The sequence below is a fragment of the Elephas maximus genome, chromosome 19, assembly GCF_024166365.1.
Source record: "Elephas maximus indicus isolate mEleMax1 chromosome 19, mEleMax1 primary haplotype, whole genome shotgun sequence".
In the NCBI taxonomy this organism is placed as follows: Eukaryota; Metazoa; Chordata; class Mammalia; order Proboscidea; family Elephantidae; genus Elephas; species Elephas maximus.
The window spans coordinates 54,146,600-54,168,907 of NC_064837.1; the positions used below are offsets into that span (position 1 = coordinate 54,146,600).

The 22,308-nt window shown below is 41.9% G+C and overlaps 1 protein-coding gene across 1 annotated transcript in view; it reads right to left on the reverse strand.

The window, feature by feature from the left end:
- The window catches only part of MARCHF10 (membrane associated ring-CH-type finger 10), a 93,153-nt gene extending 79,670 nt beyond the window's left edge, over positions 1–13,483 (reverse strand). The window contains 2 exon segments of the mRNA XM_049860938.1: positions 3,070–3,176; positions 13,295–13,483. Of these exon segments, the coding sequence (XP_049716895.1) occupies positions 3,070–3,159 (90 nt within the window). The 5' untranslated portion in view covers positions 3,160–3,176; positions 13,295–13,483.
- Between the last annotated feature and the right edge of the window lie 8,825 nt (positions 13,484–22,308).

Consider the following 22,308-nt stretch of genomic DNA (forward strand, 5'->3'; position numbering starts at 1 on the left):
TCCCTTTCCACAGATGTAGTCATTTGATTCCTGTCTTTTCCATCCAGTGAGATCCACATGTATAGCCACTGTTTATGTTGTTGAAAAAAGGTATTTGCAATGAAGAAGTTGTTGGTCTTGCAAAATTCTATCATGTGATCTCTGGTGTCTCTTCTACCACCTAAACCATATTTTCCAACTACCGATAGTTCTTTGTTTCCAACATTCACATTCCAATCACTAGTAACTATCAATACATTTTGATTGCAGGTTTGATCAATTTCAGACTGCAGAAGTTGGTAAAAATCTTAAATTTCTTCATCTTTGGCATTAGTGGTTGCTATGTAAATTTGAGCAATATTTGTCTTAACTGGGCTTCCTTTTAGGCATGTGGATATTATCCTATCACTGATGGTGTCATACTTCAGGAAAGATCTTGAAATGTTCTTTTTGAAGATGAATGCAACACCATTCCTCTTCAATTTTTCATTCCCAGCATGACAAGTTGTTTTTAGTAGGTTCCTTTTTGTTGTTGTTCTTGTAATATAACATACATAACTCAGTCTGGAGCTTTAATTATCATCAGTGACATTATTAGAGTTCATTAGTTTTAAGAGGTTAAGAAATCAAAGGCATAAACCCAGTTTGACAGGATATTTCCCTCAAACTAGTTTATTTTCCTGTTTTAGCTGTGAAGAGTAGAGCAACACATACCTCAAAGCTAAGCAGGAGAGAGAATCTTCTCCCTGACTCCTATGGGAATAGAAGTTGAATTATCTTTATCCTCTCAACTGCTTGGGTGAACTTCCCCCATATTCCCACCACCTGATTTCAAGCCAGGAGTCCCTGGTTGGCATAATCGGTTAAGCACTCGACTACTAACTGAAAGGTTGGTAGTGAACCCACCCAGAAGCACCTTGGAAGAAAGACCTGGAGATCTACTTCAGAAAGATCAACAACCTCGAAAACCCTATGAAGTGCAGCTCTACTCTGCACACATGGGGTTGCCATTACTTAGAGTCAACTCAACAGTAATTGGTTTGGTTTTCCTTCTTCCTTCCTTCCTTCCTTTCTTTTTTGGTTTGAAGTCACCTGTTACATCCTTGAACAAATTTATATCGTTGTGTTTAGTTGTTTGATCTGAGCTTGCAAGTATCAGGATGAATCAGTGACACGCAATGAAATGAAACCAATTTAAATCTATTTGGTAAATTATGGGAAATTGTTCTGAAATGCCAAGGGTAATCTTTCTCTCAGCTTTCCAGTGGATATCAATGGCTAAATTCTGCCTCAAGTTACATAAACACACTTGGCAAAAAAAAAAAAAAAAACTAAGGCTATGCAAGAAGAAGAACACCCTTGAAGAAATACAGCCAAATTCTGAGATGGCATGTAATTATATGCTAGTTACTAGATTCTGAAATAGCATGGGATATGCCAAATAGATGTTTATTCCCTCTTGTTTTCTCTAAAGGGTCCCACCCAACCACTGAACGGTGTAGCATCAAAATAACTCAGGGAGGGTTTAACCCTTCTCTCCTGCTGCTAGTGCACAGACCTGTATAGACACTGCTAATTTCGGGCATTCCAACACATACAGTATTTTAGGACTGAGCAGGAATACTTTATACACAAGGTTTGGAAGGGCTCAATTTGAGCCAGTTCATTAAAGGCGAGTTAAGTACAGAAAGGAAAATGTGGCAAACATACAGGATCGGGGAGTCATCTCACTTGTCATTAGGCTTTATACTATTTGTACACCTTGGAATGGGAAATCTGGAGTGTCTCAAACAGGTCACTAGACTGATTTTCTGTGTGCCTGCTCTGGAGACAATTTCAAACAAGTATTTCCAAACGCAAGTCAGGCGGCAGAGGCATCTTTGTGAAAACCAGAAGGACTCCCTCAATGACCAGTTCAGATGTTTTCGTTCTTATTTGCTTTACTGAAATTCCCTTGATTTAATGGCCTCCTCATATGTGGGTTGGCAAGTGGTGGGAGGAAACTGCTGCTTCTATCTCCAGGCCCACAGCTAAGCTGCATCATGCAGGTGAAATGGGGTTACTGAGAGAGGTCTGGTTTCCCTGGTGACCCAGGAGGCTTGGTTATATCTGTAATTGCTAAGGAGAGAAACCTGATAACAAAAATCTGTGTTTCCTTAGGCAGGGAGCGCTTCTCAGTCCTCAGCTGAGGCTGGGGACATGCCTTGATTGGTAGAGGGTTGGCCTCCTCTGGGCAAGTGGGATGAGTGACACTCTCTACCTGCTCCTAGAATCCCACAACCCAGTTTGGCGAGTCTGTCCTATGCCAATTCTAAGTAATTGCATCACAGTTCCTGGCCTCCCTGTCTGTTTTGTTTTTGCCTGTAAACACTGTAACTAGGGTGATGAATTGTTAGCTTATTGTAGAATTTGCTAACCACCTTTCTTCAGGTGGATGACAATGGAAGGGCATGTTATTTTATAACTGGTACGTATAGGTTGACCCAGTTTAACTCCATAATGTCTCTTCTCTTGATAGCTGGCTTGTCAGAATTAGGCCCTGATATCATTTGTTAATGGGGTAGGGTATCATTTGTTGACCAAAGGCTGTGTGCAAAGCACCGTGCTAAATACTTTAACAATGTCATACCATTTCAAGGAACTCTGGTGGTGCAGTGGTTAAGTGCTCAATTGCTAACCGAAAGGTTGGTGGTTCAAATCCACCAGTCGATCCATGGGAGAAAGATCTGGCAATCTGCTTCTGTAAAGATTACAGCTTTGGAGACCCTATGGGGGCAGTTCTACTCTGTAGAACTCTGTAGGTTGGAATTGACTCAGTGGCTATGAGTTTTGATCTCATTTCATTCTCATGACAATATTATGAAGTAAGTACTATCATTATTCCCATTTTACAAACGAGGAAACTGAGGCTCAGAGAGCTGAAGTGACTTTCTTTAATGGTCACACAGCTAGAAAAGTGGTGGGTTTGGAATTTTAGAAAATGATCGCTGCTTATCATATGCTAATTATGTATTCTGAATTCTCTCGGACGGGCACTGGGTGGGTTACTGTAAGAGAAGGTGCGAGATAATTCTTGCTTCCTGCAATTACCTGATATTCAGAGTCCTCCTTATGCTGAATGTCCCGCAGATACTGAGCATCACTGAAGAACTTCTGCCTTTCCTTTGCTTCATGCATCATGATTCTTAATCGTCAACCTGCATATACAAGATAAATAAATGTGTTGTGATATAATCCTTTGTAGCTTTGCCATCTTTGGATTTGTCTTCAAATTGTTTTCTCTCCCTCACCCTCTCCCTTATTAATCTAATTTCTATTGTTTGAAAGGCACAGATGCTCCTTTCAGATTAAAGGGATGCCTTGTGTTGGTGCTGATGCTCTTACAGCACTCCTGTTGCAGGCATGAATAATGCAGCCATGCCCATCAGGTGGCTTTGGTGATCCTGTCTTGCTTATTCTTGGAGAGTTAGGTCGACAGATACCTGATGCAGAAGCAATTCTACAATGTGACTAGAAATAAAACCCGAGAACCGAAATTAGCAATGACCAAAGTTATAAGCCCTTGGTTACTTAAACTCATTTATTCAACAATTATTGCATCTCAGTTCCAACTCAGGCACTGTGCTAGGCACTGGGGTATAGCAGTCAGCCAGGCAGATACGGCCCCTGCCCTTGTGTTTCTTATGATCGAGGGTGGAAGACTGATATTGAATATAAATGAACCCTCATTGTGATAAATGCTATGGAGCAGAAGCATGAGGTTCTTTGAGACAGTGTTATCACGGGAGGGCATAACCTGGTCTGGAAGGGTCAGACAAAGTTTTCCTTAGAAAACGATGCTGAGTTTGGTAAGGAATGAGCTAGGCAATCCATTCAGGTTAAAAGTGTGGGTTAAGGCAGCATCTCAAACAGAGAGGATAGCAGGTGCAGAGCCTTCAGGGCAGGAAAGAGCTGGTGCAGATGAGGAACAGGAGGGCCAGTGCAGTTGGAGCAGAGAGAAAGGGGAGACCAGCACCAGAAGGGCTGAAGGGTAGGCAGGAGCCAAAGGTCATGATTCTAAGAGCCATGTGAAGCCATGGAAAGGTTCCAGTCTGAGGATTAAATGCTTAGGGTTGTGTTTTTAATAGGTTCCTCTAGTTGGTATTATGGAGAATGGGTGAGGGGAGGAGCAAGTAAAAATGGAAGTGGCAAGACCATTGGGAATATATCACAGTAATCCAGATGAAACAAAATGGTGACCAGACTTGGGTAGCAACAGTGGAAAAATGAAGATGAGGAGGATCTTCTGTGCCTATGGAAGTATCAGGTGCTATTCCAAGTGTTTACACATATTAACCCATTCAATCTTCACAACAACTCTACAAGGCAGGTGCTATAATTATTGATTTTACAGATGAGAAAACCGAGGCACAAAAGGATTAAGTAACTTGCCTAAGGTTACAGAGTTAGTAAGTGGAAGAGTTGGGATCTGAACCCAGAGACTCTCATGCCAGTGCCCAAACTCTTAACCATGACAGATTTCAGGGATAAGCAGGAGAAAAAATCACCAGGACTCGGTGATTATACGGATGGGGAGGGAGAAGGAAGCACTGAGGGACATGCCCAAGTTACTGGCTAGAGCAGCTACGTGGTTGGTGCCAACAGTCTTTTCAGTAAATTCAAAAGGAGGAGCAGATTTGTGAGAAAATATAGAGTCTGAGGTGCCTGGGTTACAACAAATGGAGGTGTCAAGTAAGCAGTTAGACACAGGGTTCTGGAGCTTATTAGAGAGGTAAAGATTTGGGCATCACTGGCATCTTGGTGACAGCTGAAGGTGTGAAGGGGCTTACCCGGACAGAATGGGTATTGAACAGAGAAGAGGACCCAGGACAAAACTCTGAGGAACACTAAAATTTTAGGAACAGGTAGTTGAGGAGAACCCTGCAAAGGAGCCTGAGAAGGAAGAGCCAGAGAAGCAGGAGGAAAACCAGGTGGGTACAGTTTCATAGATGCTGCGAAGAGAGTTTTTCAAGAAGGAAGTTATTAATACTATCGGTGGAGAGCATTTAGTGGAGTGATGAGCTGAAGACAGATTGCAGTGGGTTTTGTAAATGGGAAATGAAATGAGGACGTGGAGACAATGCTTTCAAGTTTGGCTCTGATGGGTGTGGCCTAAATTATGACCAAAACATTTAAGGTCACAAAAAATTTTAAATGGCGCTGTTAATAAAGAGATTGCTAGACTACATCTATGTAGTCATTAAAGGTCCCACACTATTCCTGCTTATTGCTTTGTGAAACTCTTTTATTCACTTCAACACATCATGTTTTAATGACTGCTGGGTGGCATGTGCTGCTCTAGGCTCTGGGAAACAGAGCAATAGAGATGACAGACAACATCCCTGCCCTCAGGTGTATGTATACATTCTGGGGCTTTCCTTCCATCCTCCAGTTTACTCAGTTGTGTAGATATTGGCGTAACCAGGTTCCCCCGACTGGGAGAGTGAACTCTAATGGTAACACGGTGCCTGGCCTGGTAGTTATAAAATCTTACAAGATTCATTGTCTAGGCTGAACAACAGCGAAAACTTGCACTACGCCCTCAAGGATTATTTTCAGTCAAGTATAGAAAGTTGCCACCATTTGTCTGTCAGTTTGTCGTACTGTGGCGGACTGTGTGTTGCTGTGATGTTGGCAGCTATGGCACCGGTACTTCAAATGCCAGCAGGGTCACCCGTGGTGGATAGGTTTCAGTGAAGTTTCCAGACTAAGACAGACTAGGAAAAAAGACCCGATGGTCTATTTCTAAAAAATTGGCCAGTGAAAACCTTATGAATAGCAATGGAACATTGTCTGATACAGTGCTGGAAGATGAGCCTCTCAGGTTTGAAGGCACTCAAAAGACCAATGGAGAGGAGAAGCCTCCTCAAAGTAGACTTGACCTTAATATGTGGATGGAGTCAAGCTTTCAGGACTTCATTTGCTGTTGTGGCAAGACTCAAAATGAGAAAAGACAGCTACAAACATCTATTAGCAATTGAAATAAGGAATGTATGATATAAGAATTTAGGAAAATTGGAAGTCCTCAAAAAAGAAACAGACCATACAACCCAGAAATCCCACTGCTCGGAATATACCCTAGAGAAATAAGAGCCTTCACACAAACAGATATGTGCACACCCATGTTTATTGCAGCACTGTTTACAATAGCAAAAAGCTGGAAGCAACCAAGGTGTCCATCAACGGATGAATGGGTAAATAAATTGTGGTATATTCACACAATGGAATACTATGCATCGATAAAAAACAGTGACGAATCTGTGAAACATTTCATAACATGGAGGAACCTGGAAGGCATTATGCTGAGCGAAATTAGTCAGAGGCAAAAGGACAAATATTGTATAAGACCACTATTATAAGATCTTGAGAAATAGTATAAACTAAGAAGGACACATACTTTTGTGGTTACGAGGGGGGGAGGGAGGGAGGGTGGGAGAGGGTTTTTTACTGATTAGTTAGGAGATAAGAACTACTTTAGGTGAAGGGAAGGACAATACTCAATACACAGAAGGTCAGCTCAAATGGACTGGACCAAAAGCAAAGAAGTTTCCGGGATAAACTGAATGCTTCAAAGGTCAGCGAATCAAGGGCAGGGATTTGTGGACTATGGCTTAAGGGGACTTCTAAGTCAATTGGCAAAATAATACTATCATGAAAACATTCTGCATCCTACTTTGAAATGTGGTGTCTGGGGTCTTAAATGCTAGCAAGCGGCCATCTAAGATGCATCAATTGGTCTCAACCCACCTGGATCAAAGGAGAATGAAGAACACCAAGGTCACATGACAACTATGAGCCCAAGAGACAGAAACGGCCACATGAACCAGAGACTTACATCACCCTGAGACCAGAAGAACTAGATGGTGCCCGGCCACAACTGATGACTGCCCTGACAGGGAGCACAACAGAGAACCCCTGAGGGAGCAGGAGATCAGTGGGATGCAGACCCCAAATTCTCATAAAAAGACCAGACTTAATGGTCTGACTGAGACTAGAAGAATCCCGGCAGTCATGGTCCCCAAACCTTCTGTTGGCCCAGGACAGGAACCATTCCCGAAGACAACTCATCAGACATGGAAGGGACTGGACAATGGGTTGGAGAGAGATGTTGATGAAGAGTGAGCTACTTGTATCAGGTGGACACTTGAGACTGTGTTGGCATCTCCTGTCTGGAGGGGAGATGGGAGGGTAGAGAGGGTTAGAACCTGGCAAAATTGTTACGAAAGGAGAAACTAGAAGGGCTGACTCATTAGGGGGAGAGTAAGTGGGAATATGGAGTAAGGTGTATATAAGCTTATACGTGACAGACTGATTTGATTTGCAAACGTTCACTTAAAGCTCAATAAAAATTATTAAAAAAAAAAATGAAACAGAATGCTAAAGATTGATATCCTAGGCATTACTGAGCTGAAACGGACTGGTATTGACCGTTTTGAATTGGACAATCATATGGTCTACTATGCCAGGAATGACAAATTGAAGAGGAATGGTGTCACATTCAACTTCAAAAAGAACATTTCAAGATCTATCTCGAAGCACGACACTGTCAGTGATAGGATAATATCCACGTGCCTACAAGGAAGATCAGTTTATATGAATATTATTCAAATTTAGGCACTAACCACTAATGCAAAAGATGAAGAAATTGAAGATTTTTACCAACTTCTGCAGTCTGAAATTGATTGAAAGTGCAATCAAGATGCATTGATAATTATTGGTGATTGGAATGAGAAAGTTGTAAACGAAGACGAAGAATCGGTAGTTGGAAAATATGGTCTTGGTGATAGAAAAAACGACAGGATTTTGCAAGACCAATGACTTATTCATTGCAAATACCTTTTTTTCAACAACATAAAAGGCAACTATACACGTGGATCTCACTGGATGGAATACACACGGGAATCAAATTGACTACAACCGTAGAAAGAGACATGGAAAAACTCAATATCATCAGTCAGAACAAGTCCAGGGGCTGACTGCAGAAAAGACCACAAGCTGCTCAAGTGCAAGCTCAAGTTGAAGCGGAAGAAAATTAGCACAAGACCATGAGGGACAAAGTAAGAACTTGAGTATATCCCACCTGAATTTAGAGACCAACTCAGGAATAAATTCGACACATAGAACTCTAATGACCAAAGACCAGATGAGTTGCAGGATGACCTTAAGGACATCATACATGAAGAAAGCAAAAGGTCATTTAAAAGACAGGAAAAAAGAAAAGGACCAAAATGGATGTCAGAAGAGATGCTGAAACTTGCTCTTGAACATCGAGTAGCTAAAACGAATAGAAGAAATGATGAAGTGCAAGAGCTGAACAGAAGATTTCAAAGGGCAGCTCAAGAAGACAAAGTAGAGTATTATAATGAAACTGGCAAAGATCTATATTTAGAAAACCAGAAGGGGAAAACATGCTTGCCATTTCTCAAGCTGGAAGAACTGAAGAAAAAAATTCAAGCCTCTAGTTGCAATATTGAAGGATTCTAAGATGAAAGGAATACACAGAGTCACTGTACGAAAAAGAATTGGTTGACAATCAGCCATTTCAGGAGGTAACATATGATCAAGAACCGATGGTATCAAAGGAAAAAGTCCAAGCTACCCTGAAGGCCTTGTTGACCAGGGCTCCAGTGAAAAACAAAGCTCCAGGAATTGACAGAATACCAGCTGAGATGTTTCAACAAACGGATGCAACACTGGAAGTGCTCACTTGTCTATGCCAAGAAATTTGGAAGACAGCTACCTGGCTGAAAAAGATCCATATTTGTGCCCATCCTTTTTTAGATACGTGATCCAACAGAATGGATATTATTGAACAAAACATTAACATCACATGCCAAGTAAATTTTGCTGAAGATAATTCACAAACAGTTGAAGGAGTACATTGACAGGGAGCTGCCAGAAATTTAAGCCAGGTTCGGAAGAGGACTTAGAATGAGGGATATCACTGCTGATGTCGGGTAGACCTTGGCTGAAAGCAGAGAATACTAGAAAGATATTCACCTGTGTTCTACTGATTATGCAAAAGCATTCAACTGTGTGAATCATAACAAATTATGGATAACATTGTAAAGAATGGGAATTCCAGAATACTTCGTTGTGCTCATGAGGAACCTGTACATTGACCAAGAGGCAGTCATTCGAACAGGTACCACGTGGTTTAAAGTCAAGAAAGGTACGTGTCAGAGTTGCAGCCTTTCACCATACTTATTCAATCTGTATGCTTAGCAAATAATTTGAGAAGCTGGACTATATGAAGGAAGAACGGGGCATCAGGATTGGAGGAAGACTTGTTAACAACCTGCGATGTGCAGGTGACACAACCTTGCTTGCTGTAAGTGAAGAGGACTTGAAGCACTTACTAATGAAGATCAAAGACTACAGCCTTCAGTGTGGATTATACCTCAACATAAAGAAAACAAAAATCCTCACAACTGGACCAATAAGCAACATCATGATAAACAGAGAAAACACTGAAACGTATTGAAAATATTGAAAAATATTAAGAATTTCATTTTACTTGGCTCTACGATCAAGGCCCATGGAAGCAGCAGTCAGGAAATCAAACGACGTATTGCATTGGGCAAATCTGTTGCAAAAAACCTCTTCAAAGTGTTGAAAAGCCAAGATGTCCCTCTGAGGGCAAAGGTACACCTGACCCAAGCCATGGTAGTTTCAATGGCCTCATATGCATGTAAAAGCTGGACAATGACTAAAGAAGACTGAAGAAGAACTGACGCCTTTGAATTATGGTGCTGGCGAAGAATATTGACTATACTATGGACTGCCAGAAGAATGAACAAATCTGTCTTGGAAGAAGTACAGTCAGAATGCTCCTTAGAAGTGAGGATAGCAAGACTTCATCTCATATACTTTGGATATGTTACCATCCCTGGAGAAGGACATTGTGCTTGGTAAAGCACAGGGTGAGCAAAAAAGAGGAAGACCCTCAATGAGGTGGACTACACAGTGACGGAAATAATTGGTTCAGACATAGCAATGATTGTGAGGATGGCACAGGATGGCGCAGGGTTTTGTTCTGTTGTACATAGGGTCACTCTGGGTAGAACTGACTTGATGGCACTTAACAACAACAATAAAAAGCTCGTCTTTAAGAGTTGTAATCTAAAACTAAGGAGGCCTGGTGGTACAATGGTTAGGTACTCAGCTGCTAATGAAAGGTTGATAGTTCAAACCCACCCAGCCTCTCTGCAGTAAAAAGACCTGGCAATCTGGTCCCATAAAGATTACGGCCTAGAAAATCCTGTAGGGCAGTTCTCCTTTTTCACATGGGGTCACTATGTGCTTGAATCAACTCTATAGCACCTAACAACAAGAATCTAAAACTGGTATCCAATATGTAGTTCCACAGTTTATAGACAAAACCTAATTTTTGTCACCGAGCATTTTAATAGTCATTTTGTGGGACTACATTTTAAAAGATAATTAACTTTTCATATGATTTTGCATCTGCATAGAATCAAATTATGTTCCCACTCTTTCCAGAAAACAACGGTGTTAAAATAGCCAGAAAGATGAACCCTTGCTGGTACTGTTGGAAAGAGAAGCCTGTCTGAATATTAATCAGGCGAAGAACATAAGGAACATAATGGAAATAAGTTAATGGTCACTTAAGGGGCACATCCCAGAGTCCAGTTGGATGATACATTTTGAAGTTAACATAGAAAAGCTAGCGACTCTATCATGGCTTTAGTGTGGTGTTATTTTAAGGAGGCTTCCAAGCCACGAGGCATGAAATAACTTTGTCTAAACAGGTAGGAAATAACACTATTTGAATTACTTGCTAGGTTACCTCTGACTTCACAATCACCTACCGAATAAGGACTTTAAAATTGCCTACAAAAGTCTTTTTTCCCTATGAACTCTCCATTACATTGTATTTTACTATATTTAGAAGCATTGTGGTACCACATGTAATTTCTTATTTGGATATGTTAACACTTTGTGAGATTAAACAAATATCCCAGGAGCCAAGGAAACAGATTATTAGAGCTAGGTTAAAGAGTTGGTAGGTCACCACGGTCTAAGCAACCTCCCTCTGTGTTTCTGAAGTGTCCCTTGAATTTCATACTTCCCGGAAAATTGATAAAACTGCCCGGGATGAACAAGAAACAGAAATAACTGTATGGAAATAAATCTACATGAGATCATGCTTAATTCGTAGATCTCAGCTTTGTGGGCCTACTCAACCAGATGGCCATTTGAAGCCATAAAATTTTCCTCATTAAATATAGACAGGTGAATGTTGGGGATGGGGGAGGATGATCATAAAACGTGGGCAAGGCACATGTTTCTAAAATAGCGTTCTGTGTTCTCTTTCTATTGCTCACCTTTGAACTGCTTCTCAATTTAAAATCCACTCATGGTGATGCACACTTCTGTTTTAAGTCTCTGGTGATAATGTACGGTGCCAGATTTGTGCTTCAGACGTCAACGTAAGAAGCCATATTAAGTAGGGAGGAGGAGGGGGAAAGAAGCGAGTAGGAGGCATGTGGGGAAAGAAGAAGGGAAGCCTGCTTTGCTGAAAGCAAGAGGAAATGATTCTTCTTGGCCTCAAAATTCTACAAATATATGAAATTTCAATGAGGGAAATTCTAAGAACTTTGTGACATACGCATTCCGCTCTAGTGTAAATTTTCAATGAATTCAAACAGGGGTTCCCTGATTAGGGAGAACAGAATCTGACAGCAGAATATATTTCTTTCAGTTGTCTAAAAAAATCATACCTCTAGGCTGGCCTTCTGTTTTATGATCACATTTGTCAAAATAATTGATTTGAGGGGACTTCTTTTTAATAACAATGAAGATATGTACTATTATTATTATTATTTTACTGTTCTCATATTGGAAAACTCATTAAAGTGAATATTTCAATGGTTCAACCATGTATGGAAAATGTAAATTTAAGCTGTTCTTTAGGCTGAAGTTTCTTGGAAACAAAGTCTAAACAGTTATATTAATACCTGACGTAATTGATGTCCCCCTTTTCCACAATTGGGTGCTTAGAAGGGTTTCAGGAGACCTTATTTAATCTTTCCCACAATTAATTTGTAATGACAAAAATTAGAGGATTTAAAAAAAATCTTAGTTTCATAAAAATGTCTTGAGTGTAAGCAGCAAAGGCTAGTGAGTTACGTCCAGTTTTCCTAACACTCCCTGACCTCCCTATAGCAGCTTTTGTTGTATGCCCTGCAGCCAAGTCTGACTCATAGGGACCCAGTAGGACAGAGCAGAACTGCCCCCATAGGGTTTCCTGGGCTGTAATCTTTACTGGAGCAGGTCGCCAAGTCTTTTCTCCTGCAGAGTGGTCGGTGGGTTCAATCACTGACCTTTCAGTTATCAGCCAAGCGCTTAACTATTGCGCTACCATGGTTCCTTCTATAGCAGCTACCGAGAGAATATTGTGACCAACAGAAAAGGAGAAGAAACTGGGGCGTGAGGTAGGAGCATGAGCTATTTGACTCTTAAAACCAGTTTGGCTCAGGAAATGGGGGGGGGGGTGTAAAAAAAGATTATGGTGATGACTGTGCATATTATTGTGAAACTGTGAAAGGTGTGTGATCATCAAGCCCACAAAAGACAGACTCAACGTGAAATTGTGAAACTTTGTGGGGAAAATGTCACAGGCTTGAAAGCAATTTGGTGCTATCTTATTAATACCAATGGGTGGCGGAACCAGTTAAGCACGGGGTTACTAACCCAAAAGGTGGCGATCTGAACCCGTCCGCAGACACCTTGAAAGAAAGGCCTGGTTATCTACTTCCAGAAGGTCACAACTATTGAAAACCCTATGGCGTAGCTCTACTCTGAAACACACGGGGTCGCCAGGAGTTAGAATTGACATCATGGTAACTGGTTTTGAGTTTTTTTGTTTCATTTTGTTTTTTTGGTGGTATTAATAACAATATCAACAGTTTCGCACTCAGAAACCCAAGGGTGCCGTGGTCAGTGTATACTACCTTTCCAGGACTTGAAGACCAGTGGAGTCTGTAGGGAAGTTATGTGGGTGCGGGGCAGCGGCCACTGAGCAAATGGTCAGAGACGCCTCAAAACGTCCCTTTGAGGCAGAACAAAGCGTGCTGTGGCCAGCCTGAGGGAGGAAGCGGCTAGGCCACCAGGCTTCAGGCGCTACTTCCTTCCAGAATCTTACAAAGATTAAGGACTGGTTGTCTCCCGCGTGCTCCCCCCCACCGCCTCAGAAGACCAGAGGCCGCTCAGTCGCTGACCAGGCCGGGGCGAGGCGAGGCCCAGCAGTTACCTTGAGGATCACTCCTTTCTTCCCTGCCAGGGTCTAATGGGGCCAAAGGACAGGCAGGCGGGCTGGTCCGCGCCCTAGGAGCCGCACATCAATCGCCCGGGGACCGTCGCCGTCGTCCTCCGCCTCCTCCTCTCACTTCTTCCCTCCCCTCACCAGCCCCTCTTCCTCCTCCTCCTCCTCCCGGAGGCAGCTTTCAGCCGCTGAGGCTGCGCTGTTTAGGGGCGGGGGCGGTGGGGGCGGCTGCTCGGCGTCCTCTCGTTTCCTTGGCAACCAGGCCACCTCCCCCTCCTCGCGCGGGTGCGCGGTGCCGGCCGCCGCGCGCGCGGGGTGTGGGGGCGGGGCGGGGGCTGCAGCCGCGGGCGAGCGGCTCGGCGCGTTCTGAGCCCAGACGGGGGCGCCGCACCGGTTGCCGTGGGAACGAGTCAGGATGCTGTGGGGAAGGGGAATGGTGATGGCGGCACACAGCGAAGAGATGCTAAAGGAGGGGCGGCTTGGCTTTGTCCTCTTGACGTCCATGCCCAGGCCCAGATATCGATGCCTTCGCTCCTTCCCTGAATCCGTGCTGTGATTTATATAAAGAATGAGATTAGAAAACAAGAGGGGAAAATATTTTTAATTGAATGGAATAATATTAAAGGCAATACAGGAGAAGAGGAAAAAATACAGTAGTCCTGGAGTTTGAGCTCTGCAGGAGATCTTAGGAATGCTGTGGTCCAATACAAAAAGGAGGAAATAAATGAGCGATTAAAGGAGGCACCCAGGCAGCGGCAGAGCCAAGACCAGAACCCAGGTCTTCTGGTTGTCAGTTTTCTTCACTGCCTTTCCCAAGGAAGGTCTCAGGGGTTTATACCAGTGTCCATAGTCTTGGAGGGAAGGCACCAGAACCTCTCTCTGCTAGCCTCACCCTCTGCCAGGTTTATTTCTTTCTGTGGTTTTCCTAAGCAAAGATAACTCTTCCGTTTACTTTTACATATTTAGGTACCCTATAACCTGCAGGCTGATGTCAAGTTTTGGGCATTTTTGATTGGGTGGAGAGTAGGAGAAAAGGTGAATCGAAATTCTTGTATCTTTCATCAAGCGCCCAGAATCCCTAGGTGTTTATGGTTGGTGTGTCCTCTCTGCCATCCCCCACATCCAGTCAGAGGCAATGTACCCTGCAGCATCACACCCTTCTTACTAGTCTTACCACCACCAACCTAGTTGCGGGCTCCATGATCTCTTAAGAGCCTCCTAACCAGTGCTCCATGTCCTCCATACTCTAACCCCACCATTTTCCTTGTCCTACTATTCACCAAAAGGTTGGCGATTCAAACCCATCCAGCGGCATCCCACAGAAGAAAGTCCTAGCAATCTGCTACCATGAAGTTTACAGCCTAGAAAACCCTATGGGCTCAGTTCTGTTGTGTAACACATGGGGTTGCCATGAGTCAGAATTGACTTGACGGCAATGGGTTTGGTTTTCGGTATAAGTAGCACAAGACTAATGCCATCAGTCCCCTGCTAAGAAGTTCTCAAAGATTCTCCACTGCCCTTGGAATAAAATCCAGCTCTTGACTATGGCTTTCCCTCTGCCCTCCCTCCCCCAGGGCTTGCTTTCTTGCTTTTTTTTTCACCCCCCAGCTCCTATTCACTTATACTTCAGCCAGATAGGACTATGTATTACACATAGTTATTCTCTGCCTTCATGCCAACTTCTAAGGCATATCCTGAGTGGGGCCGAGTCCAGACAAAATGTATTTAGGTGAAGTCTTTGTTTTGGGCACTTTGTCATTCAGCCTTCATTGGTCCTCCAGCAGTCCCTAGTACCTTTTCATCCCCAGCCGCCCAAGCCACATTCTGTTCTTCTTCTCAGCTGGCTATCAAGTAATCCTTATTAAAGCATTAACCAATAATTGGAGCATTAACTGATAAGAACTAACCTAAGACCTCTCCCCTATGGTGTTGCCTTTGGAAAGGGGATGCTTAAAGATGCTAAATCTTTAAGACACACTGGATTGAAACTACAGTAACGAAATGATAGGTAGAGAGTTTGTTCTATTGGAGCTGAGATTCCCCCCCAAATAAAAATAATTAAAATGAATTAACAATAGAAGAGAAGTGACATGCCCGAAGACACATGGTAAGTACTAGAACCAGGGCTCAAAAGCAGGGGTTTCCATTTCCAGTTCCATAATGTTGCACATATTTATGCCTGTTCCCAAGAAAGGTGATCCAACCAAATGTGGAAATTATAGAACAATATCATTAACATCACACACAAGCAAAATTTTGCTGAAGATCATTCAAAAACGGCTGCAGCAGTATATCGACAGGGAACTGCCAGAAATTCAGGCCGGTTTCAGAAGAGGACGTGGAACCAGGGATATCGTTGCTGATGTCAGATGTCAGATGGATCCTGGCTGAAGGCAGAGAATACCAGAAGGATGTTTACCTGTGTATAATTGATTATGCAAAGGCATTTGACTGTGTGGATCATAACAAACTATAGATAACGCTGCGAAGAATGGGAATTCCAGAACACTTAATTGTGCCATGAGGAATCTTTACATAGATCAAGAGGCAGTTGTTCGGACAGAACAAGGGGATACTGATTGGTTTAAAGTCAGGAAAGGTGTGCGTCAGGGTTGGATTCTTTCACCATACCTATTTAATCTGTATGCTGAACAAATAATCTGTATGCTGAACAAATAATCTGAGAAGCTGGACTATATGAAGAAGAACGGGGCGTCAGAATTGGAGGAAGACTCATTAACAACCTGCGTTATGCAGATGACACAACCTTGCTTGCTGAAAGTGAAGAGGGCTTGAAGCACTTACTAATGAAGATCAAAGACCACAGCCTTCAATATGGATTACACCGCAACATAAAGAAAACAAAAATCCTCACAACTGGACTAATGAGCAACATCATGATAAACGGAGAAAAGATTGAAGTTGTCAAGGATTTCATTTTACTTTGATCCACAATCAATAGCCATGGAAGCAGCAGTCAAGAAATCAAAAGACTCATTGCGTTGGGCAAATCTGCTGCAAAGGACCTCTCCAAAGTGTTGAAGAGCAAAGATGTCACCCTGAAGACTAAGGTGCACCTGACCCAAGCCATGGTATTTTCAATCACATCATATGCATGTGAAAGCTGGACAATGAATAAGGAAGACCGAAGAACAGTTGACGCCTTTGAATTGTGGCGTTGGCGAAGAGTATTGCATATACCATGGACTGCCAAAAGAATGAACAAATCTGTCTTAGAAGAAGTACAACCAAAATGCTCCTTAGAAAGATGGCGAGACTGCGTCTTACATACTTTGGACATGTTGTCAGGAACAATCAGTCCCTGGAGAAGGACATCATGCTTGGCAGAGTACAGGGTCAGTGGAAAAGAGGAAGACCCTCAACAAGGTGGATTGACACAGTGGCTGCAACAATGAGCTCAAGCATCACAACAATTGTAAGGATGGTGCAGGACCGGGCAGTGTTTCGTTCTGTTGTGCATAGGGTCACTATGAGTCAAAACTGACTCGACGGCACCTAACAACAACTAACAACAATGTTGCATATGAGTAAGAAAAACCCTTTGGTATGTACTGGAACCAGATTTTTTTCTTCTCTATCAAGATCTGTATAAAATAACACTCTTGTTGTTTGCCATCAAGTTGATTGTGACTCATAGCAAAACCCCATGTGACAGAATAGAACTGCCCTACAGGGGTTTCTAGGCTTTTGCCAGTGGAGCCATGGGGTGGATTTGAACTAGCAACATTTTGGTTAGCAGCAGAATGCTTAACCATTGTACCACCAAGGCCTCTTTAAAATACCTCAAAAGATTGCTGAGGATTAAATGAAAGAGGACAAACATTTAGCATCATGCTTGGTACAGAGTAAACAATAATCGGCACCTTCTGAGCCATATTTTTAAGATTTTATTCAGTACACAAGAGTGTAAACCACAAATATTAAAAATTTTTAAATATCCAGGTTTGGAGAGGTCACCTTATCCCAATTTTAAACTTTTCTCTATTTATTTCAAACGTATTTGAAAACTTAAGTTCTATGAAAAGAATCATGAGCCCTTGAAGGAAGGTGATAGTAACAGAGGTCAACCTGTAACAAGTTCTAGAGTAACTCCAACTTTAGTGTTTAATGAATAAACTTAGCTTTCCATGTAAATGACAAGTTCCGATGAATTCTAGCATCAAAGGAAGAGAACAATCAAGGCGAAGGGAAAAAAAAATCCTTGATTGGGGAAAGGATTGTCTACTTATTACTTTTTGCATAATATCCCTGGTAGATGATGAATAAATGAAGAAAAAAATTAAGATTTAAGTCAGTGTTGTTAGGTGCTGTCGAGTCATAGCCACCCTATGTACAACAGAACGAAACGCTGCCTGGTCCCGCACCACCCTCATGATCGTTGCTGTGCTTGAGCCCATTGATGCAGCCACTGTCAATTCATCTTATTGAGGGTCTTCCCTTTTCTCCTGACCCTCCCCTGACCAGAGACTGTCCTGCTCCAGGGACTGGTCCCTCCTGATAACATGTCCAAAGTACGTGAGATGAAGTCTCGACATCCTCGCTTTTATACAGCATTCTGGCTATACTTCTTCCAAGACACATTTATTCGTTCATTTGGCAGTCCATGGTGTATTCAATATTCTTCATCAACATCGCAATTCAAAGGTGTCAATTCTTCTTTGGTCTTCCTTATTCATTGACCAGCTTTTGCATACATATGAGGAGAGCTGTAAAACTGTAACTCTTTAAAGAGGTCTCTTGCAGCAGATTTGCCCAAGGCAATGCATCTTTTGATTTCTCGACTGCTGCTTCCATGGGTGTTGATTGTGAATGCAAGTAAAATGAAATCCTTGAAGACTTGAATCTTTTCTCTGTTTATCATGATGCTGCTTATTGGTTCAGTTGTGAGAATTTTGTTTTCTTTATGTTGAGGTGTAATCCACACTGGAGCCTGTAGTCTTTGATCTTCATCAGTGAGTGCTTCAAGCCCTCTTCACTTTCAGCAAGCAAGGTTGTGTCATCTGCATATCACAGGTTGTGAGTGAGTCTTCCTCCAATCCTGATGCCCTGTTCTTCTTCATATAGTTCAGCTTCTTGGACTATTTGCTCACCATACAGAATAGAGTATGTATGGTGAAAGGATACACCCCGACACACACATTGCTGACTTTAAACCATGCAGTATTCCCTTGTTTTGTTTGAATGACTGCCTCTTGACCTAGGTACAGGTTCCTTATGAGCATGATTAAGTGTTCTGGAATTCCCATTCTTCACAATGTCATCCATAATTTGTTATGATCCACACAGTTGGATGCCTTTGCGTAGTCAGTAAAACATACATAAATATTTGTCTTAGTTATCTAGTGCTGCTATAACAGAAATACTAAGTGGATGGCTTCAGTGAACAGAAATTTATTCTCTCACAGTCTAGGAGGCTAGAAGTCCAAATTCGGAGTGCCAACTCTAGAAGTCTTTCCCTCTCAGTTCTGGAGGAAGATCCTTGTCATCAATCTTCCCCTGGTCTGGGAGCTTCTCAGCGCAGGAAGCAAGGGTCCAAAAGATTCACTCTACTTCTGGCACCGCTTTCTTGGTAGTATGAGGTCCCATGTCTCTCTGCTTGCTTCTCTCTTTCATATCTTAAAAGATAATGATGTAAGACACAATCTAATCTCGTAAATTGTGTCCTGCCTCATTAACACAGTTGCCACTAATCTCACCTCATTAACGTCACAGAGGAAGGATTTACTGCTCATTGGAAAATCACGTCAGATGACAAAATGGTAGACAATCACACAATACTGGGAATCATGGCCTAACCAAGTTGACACATATTTTGAGGGGACACAATTAAATCTATGACAACACCTTTCTCATGTTCTCTGCTTTCAGCTAGAATCCATCTGACACCAATGATATCCCTCATTCTATGTCCCCTTCTGAGTCCGGCTTAAATTTCTAGTAGTTCCCTCTCCATGTAGTGTTGCAACCGCTTTTGAATGATCTTCAGCAAAATTTTGCTTTTGTGTGATATTAATAATATTGTTTGATAATTTCTGCATTTGGTTGGATCACCTTTCTTTGGAATAGGCGCAATATGGATCTATTCCAATTGGTTGGCGAGGTAGCTGTCTTCCAAATTTCTTGGCATAGATGAGTGAGCACCTCCAGCACTGCATCCATTTGTTGAAACATCTCAGTTGGCATTTGGTCAATTTCTGGAGTCTTGTTTTTTACCAATGTCTTTAGTGCAGTTTGGATTTCTTCCTTTGGTATCATTGGTTCTTGATCATATGTTACCTCCTGAAATGACTGAATGTCAACCAAATCTTTTTGGTACAGTGACTCTGTGTATTCCTCCTATCTTCTTTGATGCTTCATGCGTCATTCAGTATTTTGTCCATAGAATCCTTCTTATTGCAACTCGAGGCTTGAATTTTTTCTTCAGTTCTTTCAGCTTAAGAAATGCCAGGCATATTTTTCCTTTTCATTTTCTAACTCCAGGTGTTAGCACATTTCATTAGAATACTTTATTTTGTCTTCTCAAGCCACCCTTTGAAATCTTCTGTTCAGCTCTTTTACTTCATCATTTCTTCCTTTCTCTTCAGCTACTTTACTTCAAGAGCAAGTTTCAGAGTCTATTTTGACATCCATTTTTGTCTTTTCTTCCTTCCTGTCTTTTAATAACCTCTCGCTTTCTTCATGTATGATGTCCTTGATGTCATTCCACAATTTGTCTGGTCTTCAGTCACTAGGGTCAGTGCGTCAACTCTATTCTTGAGATGATCTCTAAATTCAGGTGGGATATACTCAAGGTTGTACTTGACTCTCTTGGACTTGTTCTAATTTTCTTCAGCTTCAGCTTAAACTTGCTCATGAGCAATTGATGGTCTGTCTGTTCTGTAGTCAGCCCCTGGCCTTGCTGTGACTGATGATATTGAGCTTTTCCATCTTCTCTTTCCACAGATGTAGTCGATTTGATTCCTGTGTATTCCATCCAGTGAGGTCCACATATATTTAAAAAAAAAAAATTTTTTTTTTCAGTGAGGTCCACACATATAGTCACCATTTATGTTGTTGAAAAATGTATTTATGTTGTTGAAAAAGGCACTTATAATGAATAGGTGGTTGGTCTCACAAAATTTTGTCATGTACTCTCTGGCATCATTTATATCACCAAGACCATATTTTCCAACTACCGATCCTTCTTCGTTTCCAACTTTCAAGCTCCAATCACCTGTAATTATCAGTGCACCCTGATTGCATGTTCAGTCAGCTTCAGACTGCAGAAGTTGGTAAAAAACTTCAATTTCATCATCTTTGGCCTTAGTAGTTGGTGTGTAAATTTGAATAATAGTCATATTAACTGGCCTTCCTTGTAGGCGTAAGGATATTATTCTATCACTGACAGTGTTGTACTTCAGGATATATCTTGAAATGTTCTTTTTCATGACGAAAGCAATGCCATTCCTCTTCAATTTGTCATTCCTGGCATAGTAGACCATACGACTGTTCGATTCAAAATGGCCAATACTAGTCCATTTCAGCTTACTAATGCCTAGGATATCAATGTTCATGCATTCTATTTCATTTTTAATGATTTTCATTTTTCCTATATTCTTACTTCATACATTCTATGTTCTGATTATTAATGGATGCTTGCAGCTGTTTCTTCTCATTTTGAATTATGCCACATCAGCAGATGAAGGTCCCGAAAGCTTGACTCCATCCACATCATTAAGGTGGACCCTACTTTGAGGAGGCAGCTCTTCCCTAGTCATCTTTTGAGTGTTTTCCAACTTGAGGGACTCACCTTCCGGCACTATATCAGACAATGTTCTGTTGCTATTCACAAGGTTTTCACTGGCTAACTTTTTTCAGAAGTAAACTGCCGGGTTCTTCTTCCTAGTCTTAGTCTGGAAGCTCAGCTGAAACCTGTCTGCCATGGATGAGCCTGCTTGTATTTGAATATCGGTGGCATAGCTTCCAGCATCATATATCACCAAGAAACAAGAGCCAAGAGTGGAGCACCTCCTCTGAACCTGGGGTCTCTGTGCTGAGAAGCTACTCAACCAGGGAAGATTGATGACAAGGATTTTCCCCAGAGCCAACGGAAAGAAAGTCTTCCCCTGGAGCTGGCACCCTAAATTCAGACTTCTAGCTTTCTAGACAGTGGGAGAATAAATTTCTCTTTGTTAAAGCCATCCCCTTGTGGTATCTTTGTTATAGCAGAGCTAGATAACTAAGACAGAATTTGGTACCGGGAGTGGGGTGCCACTATAACAGATACCTAAAATATGGAAGCATTTTGAAACTGTTAATGGATAGAGGCTGGAAGAGTTTTAAAGTACCTAATAGTAAAATTCCCCACTCATCTGTCAGTTTATTTACTGTGGGGACTTGCATGTTGCTGTGATTCTAGAAGCTATGCTATTTAAGGCAATAGTAGATTCTAATGATTGAGCTATTTCCTATTTGCAAATAAGTATTGAGATGTTCTTCAGTTTGATCTAAGAGTTGCACAAGAAACAAGTATAAAATTTCAGAAGTAGACCACGTATGAAGTTTCAGGAATAACACTTTTGGGGGAAATATTTAATTCGATGCAAAGAGTAAGCTTTCCAGAGGGTTAGCTATACATTCTAAGCTTCCCAAAGCTTCTAAAACTAGAACTTTTAGCAGCCTCATAGGGACCTGGCCCAATAGCTCACTTGAGCTGGAGCAACTCACCCTTTCTCTGTTCACCCAATATTTCCTCTTCCCAAGACAGAGTCTAATTAGATTCCTTTGTCAGTATCTAATTGGGAGCTCTCCTGCTGGACTAAGAGCTTCATAATTCCTCTCAGTAGGAGATGGCTTCCTTCATATAAAAAAATATGCTTGTTTTTGCCTTGGGCCTTGCCATAACTAACGGGTTCCCTTTCTCATCAGTTGAGGCCAGGGTGGTGGTGTCGCCGTCATTTAATACACATGATGTGGGCCATGGTATTTTGTTCACAAAAAGA